The 15,530-nt window shown below is 31.0% G+C and overlaps 1 protein-coding gene across 1 annotated transcript; it reads left to right on the forward strand.

The window, feature by feature from the left end:
* Window positions 1-631: 631 nt before the first annotated feature.
* On the forward strand, window positions 632-14,945 carry LOC111699017 (uncharacterized). Its single transcript, XM_023469541.1, has 10 exons — window positions 632-715; window positions 1,472-1,512; window positions 2,286-2,383; window positions 2,522-2,640; window positions 8,533-8,567; window positions 10,835-10,902; window positions 11,848-11,939; window positions 12,562-12,612; window positions 13,263-13,318; window positions 14,767-14,945. Exons 1-10 carry the CDS (start codon window positions 632-634, stop codon window positions 14,855-14,857), a joined length of 735 nt encoding a protein of 244 aa, XP_023325309.1. The 3' UTR covers window positions 14,858-14,945.
* The last annotated feature ends 585 nt before the right edge of the window (window positions 14,946-15,530 follow it).

A 15,530-nucleotide genomic window follows, 5' to 3' on the forward strand; every position in this document is an offset into this window, starting at 1 on the left:
TTTTACTTCTCCCTAACGGATCCCGGAACTTTCAATATTGTCCTTAGAATACTTTGTCTTTTTAAGTTGACACAAAAATTCGATTTTGGAAACTTAGAAACTTTAAGTAGATACTACAGCATTACATTTACTGATAGTTTTTGGTCGGTTTTCAAACATTAAAAGTTTTTAGATTTTTGTTGACAGGCTCCTAAAACATGTTGACCGGCTCCTAAAACCTGTTGAACGGCTCCTAAAACCTGTTGACCGGCTCCTAAAATATGTTGACAGGCTCCTAAAACATGTTGACAGGCTCCTAAAACATGTTGACAGGCTCCTAAAACATGTTGACAGGCTCCTAAAACATGTTGACAGGCTCCTGAAACATGTTGACCGGCTTCTAAAACATGTTGACCAGCTCCTAAAACATGTTGACCGGCTTCTAAAACATGTTGACCGGCTCCTAAAACATGTTGACCGGCTCCTAAAGTATGTAGACCAGCTCCTAAAACATGTTGACCGGCTTCTAAAACATGTTGACCAGCTCCTAAAACATGTTGACCGGCTTCTAAACTATGTTGACCGGCTCCTGAAACCACTTTTAGGAAGATCTTCACAAATTGTACAATGATGAAACTAAACTTACAGAAAAATGTCATATTTACGAAGAAGTAAAAGGTCGATTGAGAGCCATAGTTCCTGTCCCTACACACTGCAATCAGCTGATCATCCACAGGAAAACCGGTTTTAGATAAACAAACAATATACAAACACTGGGACCCATAGGAAGACGACTTTTAGACTCAAGTTATGATTTTAAATAGTGAACATGAAGCACAGCAATTGTTCAGTGTTTACATAAAAAAGGAGATCATATGAAATTTCATTTTCATAATAAACAGTTCTCTGGTGAATAGGTCTTATATTATTTAATGATACATGTAATTTAATCCACGACAAAATGCAAGTAGTTTCATCTTTGAAAATCCATGTAGTTTAACCCCTAACAATCCCTTTAGTCTAATCTTTGACAATCCTCGAAGTGTAATCCTTGACAATCCTTGTAGTTTACTCCTTGACAATCCATGTAGTTTAATCCTTGACAATCCATGTCGTTTAATCCTTGACAATCCAGGTCGTTTAATACTTGACAATCCATGTAGTTTAATCCTTGACAATCCATGTCGTTTAATACTTGACTTTCTGTGGTAGTTTAATTCTTGACAATCCAATTCCATTTCTGAAATATTGAGGATCCATGACGTTTTATTCTTAATCTTTAAGCACTCCTCAACTATATCTTACAATCTTAGTTTTGGTTAAGATTTGCCAATCCATTCTAAAAAAGAAATTTTTAATAAAGTCTAATCAATTTAACTGTCACGTTTCCCCATAATCACGGTTCATTAATTTTAAAATAAGAGAGTCTTATAAAATTAATTTGAAACAATTTAATATTTTTTGTGAAAACTAAAATATGTTGAATCAGCAGCCGGTGAAAAGAGACTCGTCAATAACAAGTCAGAATTCTAGGTAAAATCCTAATTGGAAGAAAAAAATGTTCTAAACTTTCTTAGAAAATGTCTGAAAAAAATTACATAAAAAAGGCCTAACCCACATAAAAAGCATCTGTAAAGAACGCATCAATTATTCCAGGAGTTATACCAGGATTATGTAGTGAGCAAAAATGGAATTGACTCTGTAAAAATGCAGTTATAAAGCTCCTCTATTGCAAATTACAGCACAAACACTGTATTGTCATGGCGGAACACAGCAGATAGAATATATATGTGCAGCTAACAAAGACAGGAATTTCCTTGAAAAAACAACTTGTTCAACTAAACTGAACTTGTTCCTAAACTGTCAATTTTCAAACCACATTTTTGCGGAAATTTGGTTAATTTTGCGAAATTTTCGTTCAATTAAAATCATATTTTTTTATTTTGTATCGTGAAGAATGTCGGCTTTCTGGCGGCGTTTAAATGAGCCATGAAAGCCTACATTTGACGTATTTATGTTATTATATTTATATAGAGATGGAGAGGAGGAGAAGGATGAGAGGAAGGTGCAGGGAAGTATATTAATAATCTTGTAATATATAGAGATGGAGAGAAAGAGAAGGTTGAGAGGAAGGTGCAAGGAATTATATTAAAACTCCTGTATTATATAGAGATGGAGAGGAGGAGAAGGTTGAGAGGAAGGTGCAGGGAAGTATATTAAAACTCCTGTATTATATAGAGATGGAGAGGAGGAGAAGGTTGAGAGGAAGGGATGGGGAAGTATATTAATAATCTTGTAATATATAGAGATGGAGAGGAGGAGAAGGTTGAGAGGAAGGTGCGGGGAAGTATCGCCAACTCAACCTACTTTAACCAAGTTATCAGAGTTAGCTGGAATATTATAGGTGAAATATAAATATTTTATTTTCCTTATTTTTATGTAATTCGTAGTAAAAAGCCTGCGAAATCATGTTACAAAGATATTGGATTAGAGTAGAAAAACCTAATTTTGGGTTGAGTCGGTTTCATTCATGATATTTCAGAAGCTGAGATCTTGAGTAATGAGAGGTTTGAGCTTGGTCATGATATTGAACGGTTCTATGATTTAAACCAACAGTTGACTATGGATGATCTTGCACGCAGAAAATTCACACATTCACAGGTATTATTGCAGGCTTTTTTGAGGCCCTTTTTAAACATTCATCGTTTTATATTTTTATGAGGCTCAACAAGAATCATAAATGTTAAATCTGTGTCAAAATTGTCAAGTTTGATAAGTTTGCTTTTTAACATTAGGCCAAAATTTCATTCCAACCAAAAGATTTTTCAAAATGGTTATCACGTCAATTTAAAAATCGATTTGGCTAATATCTTTGGAATCCAATTTTGATGTACAGCTTACATTCTTTTGGAGCATCTTTAAAATAAGCCTAAAAGCCTGAAATATTCAAAAATTGACCTTAACCTTATCCCGATGGGGGGGGGGTCTTTTCCAACCCCTGCCCCATGGTTTCTTCTTAAAAACGGCTTACATTTGAACGCTAAAACTTCTTTCTTCACTTTTTCAACAATTAGTTGTACAAAAATTTAGCTTAACAATTTTTATTGATGCATAGGGTAAGGTGAGGGACGTTAAAACGGCGGATTGGTGTTTCAAAAACAATCAGAAATAGTTAATAACTTTTTTATCAATTAAGCTGCAGGACTTTGGTGTATTTATTTGAATAGACCTTGAAAAATGGATATTAAAACATGTGTCATATGTTAACATATTATTAAAAGTAAAAATAACTATTTTTGAAAAATCTTTAGACATACTTTTTGAACTTTTTAATAATCCTCCCTTGCACCCAAACCATTAAAGTTGAGGTCTATTTTTTTATGAGCAGGCCTTGAACAGTTTAACTATGGACATATATCACACTCCCCTATCTCAACTCTAAGGGCAAAATCATAGGGGGGGGGAAACACTCCCTCCCCCCATCTTTATTAGACAAAAATAGCCCAATCGGGTTTAAATGACTCTGAAAACTATCCCCATACCTATTCACTTTTTTATAAATAGATTATTTAGAGGGGAGTAATAAGATATATAATTCAATATATAATTAATAAAGTATAATAACAAAAATAATAATAATGATAATAATATATAATTCATATTTTTAAAAAATCTTAAAATTATACCATTCTTACACTTTATTCAATATTTCAAACTATGAATTATGTTAGATCAAAGAATCTAAGTTTGACATATCAAAGGTATACGACATTGGGTTGAAATGATATAGGGATTAGAAAATATGAGTATTTGGCAAAGACTCAATTCCTTTGATTTTGCCGTTTTGTCAGTTAAAAAACATCTAAACATTTTTATCATATAAATAAACGAAAATATTTTATGTATTCATATCATAATAATATATATTATCTATATGAATTTGATATATACATGTACTTTTTACAATTATATTTATGATAAATTACAAAAATCCTAAAATTATATTATCAATACACCTAATTTGATTGTATTCAATATAGAACAGCAAACTCGGCTCAGCTCAGAAGTTCGTAATAAGATTTCGATACCACTGGAGACCACCGGATCATTTTCACTGGAGGAGTTTGAAAATCGCTAATTAAAATTTGAAACTGTATGCAGGGTTATTCTTCTGGAGGGATTCAGATATTCATCCATGTAGCAAAACTTGGGGCCTATTGTAACCTACATCATACCCCTTTAATATAGAAATTACTCAAATCCTTTAATGCGATTAAAACCATTCCATGTTCGTAGATAGAGCATTCGAAGTAGTCCGTGTTCTCGTTGAAACATACGAGTGTAGATCTTGCTAATTGTTTTAGCATTGATTCGAGCTACTGTCTAATTGACATCGATTGTGCAATTTGGCATTCAATCGAATATAGCTTGAAAGATAGCTTGGATCCTCGTTGAATTATATGAGTAAAGATATGGTTTGTGCACAAGCCTGAGATTTAGTCCTATATTATTGGATGCTTGTGTTCCTATGTATGGTATTTAGAGCCCGTCCATGGTTGAATATAGAGTCTAAGCTTTAGTCCTATATTATTGGATGCTTGTGTCCCTGTGTGGTATTTAGAGCCGGTCCATGGTTGAATATAGAGTCTGATCTTTTGTCCTATACATCAGGATGTGTCTATAGAGAGGGGCCGTCCCTTTCTGCTCAAATTTTGAACGAAAAATCAGCTTTTTCTCCAGCCACAGTTGTCTTTGAAAAGTAAGACTAAAACCATATCAACAGCAAATAGGCTGTTTAGTTTACCCTGAAATTACCCAAATTATTGAACGGTCCCTTTAAAAAAAACTGTTAGTAATTACTGCAATGCAAACTTTTATTGTATTTTAATTAAGAAATTTTTAGTTTTATTTTCTGCCATTTACAAATTCGGAAAATTTAACGTTTAATTATTTTCAATTACTATTTATATTTAATGAAAGCTTTAAATTTTCAGGATTTAAAGAGCAGTTGACTTTTAATAATAGATTTGAGTTAAACGAGATTTAAAATAAAGTCTTTAGCAAATTTCTTCCAAAAAGATTTGAAATAGCCAAATAAAGTCCAATATAACTTTTCATTCATGATATTAAACATATTTTTAGATAAAAAAATTATTTTTGTGGTTTTTGTTTAGCTTTTGTACTTAGTCATATCTTTTTCTAAACTTTTAAACTTTTAAAAGGTTTTAAGTTGAAGAAAAGGAATTTAAATTTATTTAAAAAAAAGCTTAGAAGAGGACACAGAACTGTCAAAAGGATGGGGTTAGAAAACATTATCTTACACAGTAAACTATTTCCGGATATAATAATTAATTATATTGTTGACAATCCTTTTCAAATTGGATTTCAAACATGTGTTACATACTTTTATTCTCATCTCAAGCAAACATTGGATAATAAATATGTGTTGCCAAATTATTCCTAGGCTGGCATTTAATCATAGAGAATAGAATATATAGAGAGGAATTAACTAGAAAAAAGTGTAAAACGGCCATTTTGTTGTACTGTTTCCATACTGCAGGTGTACTTCACATATTTATGCTATATAACCTGTTGGGCCCAGGAATATCATTTTATAGAAAATCTAAAATTATTGTTAAAAGAAAACCAAATTATGAAATAGGCTGGTTTCATAATTGACCAATGATCATTTCACATAGACTCTATGCCTTTCACTTTACAAACGATGATTTTCCGTTATAACTATAAATCATATGATGTTTTTTATTCACCTAATTCATTATAAAGTTTATTTAACAGTTTAAAAAATTCGAAATTGAAATGAATAGTCTAGGGAACATACTGTATTAATGTACTCTACTGCATATAATTTGTGAACATTTACATGATTTGTACACTTTGAACTCCCTTTCAGTCTGAAAGGGACTGAAAAAATTCATACCGAGAGATTCTTTTAATTCCTCTCTATATATTCTATTCTCTATGCATTTTTTTTTTTAAACCAATTTTTATCATTTGCAATTAAACATTTCAGCAGGACATTTGTTTCTTGTTCCTTCCTCGTTTTGTTTCATTGGTTTATTATTTATCCAGAGCTCATATTTTAAAAGCTTAACCCAAGTATTGAAGGCCTCGAGCTCAGCTAAAACTAATGTCAGGATTGGTTCTGATTCGACCAATGAGAGACTGTTAAGAAAGCTTTCTCTCTGTAGTAGACAGATTAGCTGTGGAAAATAGATGAAAATTTCGAAAATTCTAATCTTACATTTATATATAATTTTTTATTTTTTTAAAATTTTTCATCCCTTTGATCAAAGGAATTAAGTCTTTGTCACAAACTCTGATTTTCTAATTCCTATACCTTTGCAGTCCAATGTTGTAGACATTTGCCATTTCAAACTATGACTTCTGTTAGATCAAATAATACAAGTTTGAAATATCAAAGGTTTAGGACATAGGGTTCAAAAGATATAGGTGTCACAAAATGCCAGTCTTCCCGAGTCAAGATTAACTACAGAAAACGCACTGTATTTCTGTCTTCTCTACCTAGGGTTTAAGCCAGGTCTCTTCAACGCAAGGTTTTACACTTAACTAACTATTTATTGACACATAAGGTTACAGGTCAAATAGGGTGACCGGCGTGACGGGCACCCAACTAGGACATATATATATATTTACGAGGTTCATGAACGATAAAGTTAATCTTTTATTTGGTTACGAAGTGTGCATGAAATGATGATAATAGTTATTAGAAGGAATATAGATAAGGTATCAGGTTTCCCTGATATAATACTCGGGAATATTTGTTACATAGGGATTAAAAAATCAGAATTTTTGGCCAGGACTTAATTCCTTTGACACTTCAAATAATTCCCAAGATTTTAAATGTACAAATATAATATTTTTTACAAAATTTACAATCATCAGCTTTTGAAGACCCGAGCCTTCAAGAGCGAAACCCCCAAGGCGGTTTGTTTTTTACTAAATCCAAGGCTATTCAAAACCTGAGTCTTAACTTGAGCTTTACTTGGGTCTAAGTAGACGCCAAAACCAGGTTTAAGCTTTTAAAATCTCAGTTGTGTATTAATTTAGGATTTTATGATGCAAATTTGTGTTTATGACGATTATATATGATTTTGACTGTGAGAAGGTGAAATTCATGTAACATTACTGGCACGCTTTGTGACCCTGAGCACGTATGAGAAAATCAATATAAAACGGTTTTTTTAACTCAATAGCTCTTTAACAGGAGGAGTTCAGATTAAACAATTAAGATTTCTATATAACGTGAAAGTTATCTTTAGTTTGAAGTGGTTTTGTCAATTCCCTTTTCACTTTTCAAACAACTAAAAACAATCTTGCATTTTATGCACAAACTTGTAGCAGAAAAAGCTGAATTTCTTAAATAAACCATTGTTGAGATACACATTCGAAATATTAAATCCAAACGTGGAATTCTAAGTTTGTTAAGCAAAAATATCTTTGATATCAAAGAAATTGAACACTTGAAAGAAATTTAAATTGGTAATTTCCTAAAGAACGATTTGCCTCAAAATCTAGTTGCGAAACTCAGTTTAACCATGCAAATGTATTTAGCCTGGTTAAAAAGATTAAGAGGTTGACTTTCATATTGAGAGTTCAGTTTTCCGACAAAACTGGGTCCCAAAATTTTATCTATTTAATTTGGTTAATTTTATTTGAAATCTGTATTTGCAATTAATTGTTTTACCGCCTTTTCAACACCATTAACGACCTATGACTTCCCCAACGGAGGGAGGTTCAGTTACATTACAACCCTTGGGAAAATAAAGTAAAATAACGAAAATTCGCGCATTTTCATCTCAAAAGACGATAAATTATGTACAACTACTTTTTCGGGAAATAATTTTTTTACTAAACGGGTAACCTCAACCAATTTTTCCTACTAAACATCCCTTGCTTAGCTCTATAGATGTTTTGCATGCCAAATAGGTCTTGGGAACCCTTGGTAACCCTTGGAAACCCTTGGGAACCCTTGGTAACCCTTGGGAACCCTTGGTAACCCTTGGTAACCCTTGGGAACCCTTGGGAACCCTTGGTAAAGTAAAATTTCCTTTACTTCCCTGTAAAGTAGTAGTAAATAATTATAAAAATCCCTAAATTCATAAAGTTCTTTTGATTGTTATTATTATACTTGAATATTGAAATGGAATTACTGCAACAATAATGTTGAAAATTGAGAACAGTTTTATTTCGGAACAAGGAAAGAAAAATCTACCTTCATTTGTCAAGAATATATTTAAAAAGTCATTAACAATCGTTACCACCTTTCATTTCTCGAATCTAATTAACTGTACAATTCGCTTTTCTATATAGCTAATTATATTTATTTAAAAAAAGGTCTTTTCTTACGCATAAAATATTGTGATTATTACACGTAAAACTTTTGTGATATTTAATAACCTTACGAAAATGAAAATATTTTGTTTAAAAAAGAAATGGACGAGAATTTACAACCATTAATGAAAAAAAAATACAAATAATAACTATAAAATAATGATACATAAATTTCAGGTCTGCCTAGTACGAGTTATAGGACGACTCGTCAAGTAAGTTAATTTTCATATTTTTTTACAAAGACTTTTTAAATATTACAAAAAAAATTCTCATCCCTAATCTTCTCGAAAATATATAATAGTATTTACTGGCTGCAAGGTTACATTAGGGATATGGTTCACAAGAGTCTGATCTTTAGTCCTATATTATTGGATGCTTGTGTCCCTGTGTGGTATTTAGAGCCAGGGTCTAAATATTATGTATCCCTGGCATCTTGTTAAATGATGCATTTTTAGAAGGCTCTTTTTATATGCAGCTAAAATCTGTAGAATCTTTAAAAATCTAAAATCAAGTTAAATGTTTGCAAACCAATATTGTTTACGACATAAAATTGTTTATTTTCGTTACATAGGGATGGGCAATTTCGTTTTTTTCAAAAGTCGTTTTCAAAATTTTTGGAAAATTTGAAAATGGTCGTTTTGAAAAATTTCAAAATGATAATTTTGAAAAGTTGTCGTTTTTAAAAAAGAAATTCATTTTAAATCAGAAACTTTTATTTTCGTAAACCTTCGTTTTCCACTTTAAAACGAACTAAATGACATTTTTTTTCGTTTCCCGTTTCAAAGCAGAAAAACGATCTTTTTTCGTTTTCTATTTGAAAATGAAAAGCAATATTTTTCGTTTACGTTTAACACAAATTTTTTGGTTTTAAAACGGAAAACGATGTTGGTGAACTTGTTACTCCACAGAGACTTTTAACTTTTTTCCGTGGACTTTTAAACATGATAAATAGCAATTTAAAATGTTTGTGTAAAACATGCCAATATCACATTCAGACGATTTCCCATGAAAGCAGATCAAGTTGGACATCGCCTTTTCCGTCTTTTTAAAACTTAAAAGTTTGGTTTTTAAAGATTTCATATAATTCAAAATTTCATTTTTAAGAAATGTATTTCATGAAATTATGCAAAATTTAAATTCGGCACTTAAAAACTTTAAAGACGACATTAAATTAAAAACTTTAAAGACGACATTACATTCTTTAACACTGATGTTCATGAAGGCTAAACTTTGTCGGTGAATTCAATTTAAAAGTTAATGATTTCTTCTTTTTGAAAAGAACAACTTTGTTAATTGTCCGTTTTAGATTTGAAAATCGTTTCAGGTTTTTTTAAAAACGATTTTCTTCAACCGAATTCCGTGTTGAACTTGAAAATTACAAAATGATCATTTTAAAAATCAATCGTTTCGCATTGAGCAAAATGATTCCCAAAATTGACAGTCATAACGGACAACAATAGTTTTGGGTACAGTGATAACCAGAAAACTGCAGAATAGGAAGACGACATTATAGCAATTCTGAAGTGCATTTGATGTTGTTTAAAGCAAATAGCTTTACTTGAAAGTTATAAAATTACTTATTAAATCAAATGGGTCTGTTTACAATGAACATTTGCTGTGCTTCATGTTCAATGTGGTAGTAAAAGTCATAACTTGAGTTTAAAAGTCGACTTCCTATTCCAAAGTTTTCTGGTTATCACTGTAAAAAAAATCCAAAGCGAAGCTCATCTCTAGTTACAAATCTAAAATGTTCTTATATGAAAAGTACTAGAAAAATGGAAGCAATAACATGTGTCACATTTTACCGTTTATCAAAAATAAAAATTTAAATATATTCCAACGTTTTCCAGACGTACTTTTTAACCCCCTTTTTATGTAATCCCTCCCTTGCACCCAAACCATTGAAGGTAGAGGTATCCAACTATCCAACTCTAAGGGAAAAATCTGGAATCAATCTCCACCACCCCATCTATATATATTAGACAAAAATAGCCTCTGGTTAAACGGGGGATAAAAAGTAGAAGCTAAAATTAAGTGAATTAAAATTATTATATTTTTTGTACGTTTTTAATTAATTTTATTGTGCTCCGAAGCTTATTGTTTAGATCCTAATAAATATCCTTTAGGGTATCCACTTACTTGGACAAAAATACAAAACAATAAGTGAAATTCCTGCTGACAATTTAGTTAAAAAATTTTAAAAACTTTATATTGCTATTTGTGAAAATTAAAAACAAAAAAAACTTTGTTTGCGAATATTAAAAGGGTCTTTAAGTGTAATTATAAGTGACCCTCCATGAAAAGATAACAATTCCCGATTCACAACGATACCTTTGAAACGTTAATCTGTTTAAAAATGTGATAGATTTTGTCGTTTTTTAAGCTTAACAAATTCTAATTCTATATATGTTAATATTTCCTGCTGTAGAAATCCGCAAGTTTCTTTAAAAAATATTCTTTTATTTTTTGTTGTTTTTAGAAATCTAGATGATCCTGGATCTGTTGAACACTATCTACGATGTGTTGGTAGATTGCATCAGTTAGCAGGTCAACTTCCAACCTAGTAGGAGATAGGAGGGGAGGGTCAAGGTACTAATGCAAGGAAAGTTATTTGAGAGGTGTACGCATTTTTTGTACTGCAGTGTACTGTGTTGGGCGGAAAAGTAAACACAAGACGGATGTCGAAGCCTGACATGGAATCCATTTTCACAAAAATACTAGGAAACTATTATGTAAATTTTCAAAATTATCAAAATTAAATGTTTTTATCCTCCTCGGATACTGAACGAACACTGATGCATCTATTCTTGTTTACAAAGTCCGCCCAGAGAGAGCTGGTTTCAAATGGTACGCAGAGTATACGTAACTGCAATTAACTTTCCTTGCATCAGTACCTTGGGAAGGGTAAACATTTTTAATACAATCGAAAAAAGTTTAAAATGTCATCACTATCGCTTTTCTTCTTAAAATCTATTAAACTAAAAAATAATTGTTTAAAAATATTAGTTTTTTATTGCAGTGATGGATATTAGTTTTCATATAATAGGGGTAGATATTAGTTTTCATATAAAAGGGGTGGATATTAGTTTTCATGTAATAGGGGTGATATTAGTTTTCATATAATAGGGATGGATATTAGTTTTCATATAATAGGGATGGATATTAGTTTTCATATAAAAGGGGTGGATATTAGTTTTCATATAAAAGGGGTGGATATTAGTTTTCATATAAAAGGGGTGGATATTAGTTTTCATATGAAAGGGGTGGATATTAGTTTTCATATGAAAGGGGTGGATATTAGTTTTCATGTAATAGGGATTGATTTTAGTTTTCATAAAACAGGGGTAGATATTAGTTTACATATTACTGGGGTGAATATTAGTTTTCATATTTTGGGTTTAATATTGCAGGGGTAGATATATAGTTTTCATATTGCAATGGTAGATATTAGTTTTCATATTACAGGAGTTGATATTAGTTTTCATATTACAGGGGTTGATATAGAGTTTCTGGATATATCTGGTAAAGCCTTCTGTAAAGCGCTGGATAGCATAGAACAGCATAGAGAACTGTGGTCGCCACAGGTATATGGGAATTTATTTTTCAAAAGTAATAAATGTCGACATTTTTTGGAGCAACATTTTTCAATAACTGTCATTTAGCCAAAATCAGCTGATTTACTATCGTTCGTCTTCCTTCTTCAAATAAATTGTAGAGAATGCTCCTCCTCCTACAGGCTGCATTTACAGCAGGAGGAAAAAGAATTTTTCAAATAGATTCTAGTACAATAGATGGCAACGTAGAATTTGTACACTCTCAGTACAGTTGTATTCTGACGTCACAAGTGTCAACTCAGTTTTTGTGTCCGACAAAATAATCAATAATAGTGGTAATTTTAGAATAAAGTGCTTTTCTTACAATAAAATAGGTGCAATTTTATGTGTTCTGTTTTTACACTTTTTTATTTAATCTTGGAAACATGTCAACAATGTGAGACAATTTCGTTTTCCTTGTTATATTTGACACTTGTGACGTTGTTTATAATTGGTTCATTTCTCTGTTGCCACTTTTGTACTTGATAATCTATTTGGAATTTTTAAATTATGTTCCTCCTGATTCAAGAAAATGAGAAAGAAACACGATGAAAACTCCAAAAAAAGTCAATTGCTTAAATTTGCAACTAATAAAATTTTATATATTCTTTAGGTGAAAGCGACGTGGAACCTGTTTTTTATCATGATTGTCCGGGTTATGAAGGTAAACGTATTTTTATCTAATCATCTTTTATCTAATCGTCTTTTATCTAATCATCTTTTATCTAAACCTCTTCTTATCTAATCCTCTTCTTATCTAATCATCTTTTATCTAATCATCTTTTATCTAAACCTCTTCTTATCTAATCCTCTTCTTATCTAATCCTCTTCTTATCTAATCATCTTTTATCTAATCATCTTTTATCTAAACTTCTTTTATCCAAACTTCTTTTATCTAAACCTCTTTTTATCTAAGCCTATTTTTATCTAAACTTCTTTTTGTATCATGATAGTCTCTGTTAGGAAAGTATCTATACTTTTCTCTAACCCTATTTTATCATGGCAGTCTCCTGGTTTATGTAGGCTAGCAAAAAAAAAATTGAATTTTCTAGAAATGCCGGAATTTCTAGAATGTTTGTTATTACAATTCTTACAGCCGAGCTTCATTGAGAAATATGAGATCCCTGATTTCTAATATTTGTTCTGAGTAATTGTACTAAATATTGTTAAAGGGGTTGCACTTTTTGAAAAAAAAGAGATATAATGCCATCTCTTTCAGAAGTAGTGTATTTTTCTATATAATACATTATCTGAACATTTTCATTTAATCTTTTTTTGTAATTATTTGGTATTTTTTTGTTTTTATTATTTTAGGAAGGATACGATGAGCATGTTTATTCTAAGCTTTGCTCCCTCTCGTTTGAACACAGGTATTGTTCTATGTGCGATGTACTTTAAACGACTTTGGAAGCTAGATGTCTCTGATCTCGACATTTCCGGAATCTCAGTTGGAAGAGACACCTAGCGGCAAAAAAATGGTCGTTTAAAATAAATCCCAGGAAACAGGACAGTCGGTGAATAGTTTTAAATGTCTTCTTCCATAATTTGTTAAGTTCTTTAATACCAAAGAGAATAATTAAAACATCGTTTGGTAGTATTATTATAATAAAGTTGATTTCAAAGCAAAATATAATTGAGTAAAAGATTTTTTGCAAAATAAACTGGAAAAAGTCTTTAAAATATAGTAATTGATATGGAAGAAGACATTCAAAACTATTCACCAACTCTCATGTTTCGTCGGACACACTGTATATATAAAAAATATATATAATCTATGTACTGCACTATTGCTATTTTTTAGAAACCTTGTAACTGATGTGTTAAGTGCACTGTTATAGTGTAATGTACTATTGTTATTGTTTAAAAACCGTGTAACTGTTGTATAAATTATACTGTAGTGTACTAATCTGTTGTTATGGGATAGAAAGATTGTAACTGTTGTTTGGGGTGTACTATAACGTACTGTTATGTACTGTACTATTGTTATTGTTTAGAAACCTGGTAACTACTATGTATAGTGTAATGTAGTGTAACTGTGTATTGCACTATTAATATTGTTTAGAATCCTTGTAACTGACGTATGGAGTGTACTGTAGTGTACTATAATATTGTTATTGTTTAGAAACCATAACTGATTTTAAAGTGAACTGTAGTGTACTGTACTAAATTTTTATTGCTTAGAAACCTTGAATCTGATGTAAATAGTGTACTGTAGTGTACCGAACTATTGTTATTGTTCAGACATCTTGTAACTGATGTATGGAGTGTACTATAGTGTACTGCACTCTTATTATTGTTTAGAGACCTTGTAACTGATGATGTGTAAAGTGTACTGTAGTGTACTGCACTATTGTTATTGTTAAAATCCTTGTAACTGATGGATGGGGTGTACTGTAGTGTACTGCACTATTGTTATTGTTAAAAACCTTGTAACTGATGGATGGGGTGTACTGTAGTGCACTGTACTATTGTTATTGTTTAGAAACCTTGTAACTGATGTGTGAAGTTTATTATATAGTGTACTGCACTTTTGTTATTGTTTAGAAACCTTGTAACTGATGGGTTAAGTGTACTTTATAGTGTACTGCACTATTGTTATTGTTTGGAGTGTATTGTAGTGTACTGCACGTTATTTTTTAGAAACCTTGTAAATGATGTGTAATTGTACTTTATAGTGTACTGCACTATTGTTATTGTTTAGAAACCTTGTAACTGATGTTTGGAGTGTATTGTAGTGTACTGCACGTTATTGTTTAGAAACCTTGTAAATGATGTGTAATTGTACTTTATAGTGTACTGAACTATTGTTATTGTTTAGAAACCTTGTAACTGATGTGTGGAGTGTACTGCAAGAAAATGCTATCAAATATGTCAGTAATACAATGTTTCTACCTTTAATTGTCAGGTAAAGCTAACCAAACAAATAAAGCCTTATTTCATTTTTTTTAAAGTGCAAAAAAGCTAATATTAAACAGACAGCAAACCTCAGGTACCTTAATAATACATAATTAAACCTCAGGTACCTTAATAATACATAATCAAACCTCAGATACCTTAATAACACATAATTAAACCTCAGGTACCTTAATAAAATTGAAGTTTAAAAACGCCCATTTCTACAATTCTTTAAAACTATCTATTTATAAATTGTTATTTCCGAGAATCCAGTTTCTCCAAAGAAAAGGTTCAGAAAATGTATTTCCTTAATCTTTTTCTGAGAATGTAATACATTGTGTTTGTAATGTATGATACCAATGAAAAAATGTAAATATTTTATTCTTTTTCGAACTCAAAACATATATAAAATATACATAGTAAAAGGCGTTCCTTGTCACTACTCTTTTTCTAACTCAAATTTCGTTTTTGTTGGGTTTCTGTATCATCTTCTAGACAAAGAAATTGAGTCTTTGCCACAAGCTCAATTTTTTAATCACTTTAATACTCATATTCAACTAAATTTTTTGAAACCTAGAGGGCCTACCCGGCTTAATATTTTTTTTTTTTTTGATAGTGTATTTTGAACTTTTTGACTTGAAGAAAAACGGTTTAGGTATATTTTCTTTTATATTGAAATGCAAACCT

The sequence above is a fragment of the Eurytemora carolleeae genome, unplaced genomic scaffold, assembly GCF_000591075.1.
Source record: "Eurytemora carolleeae unplaced genomic scaffold, Eaff_2.0 scaffold340, whole genome shotgun sequence".
Taxonomy (NCBI): domain Eukaryota; kingdom Metazoa; phylum Arthropoda; class Copepoda; order Calanoida; family Temoridae; genus Eurytemora; species Eurytemora carolleeae.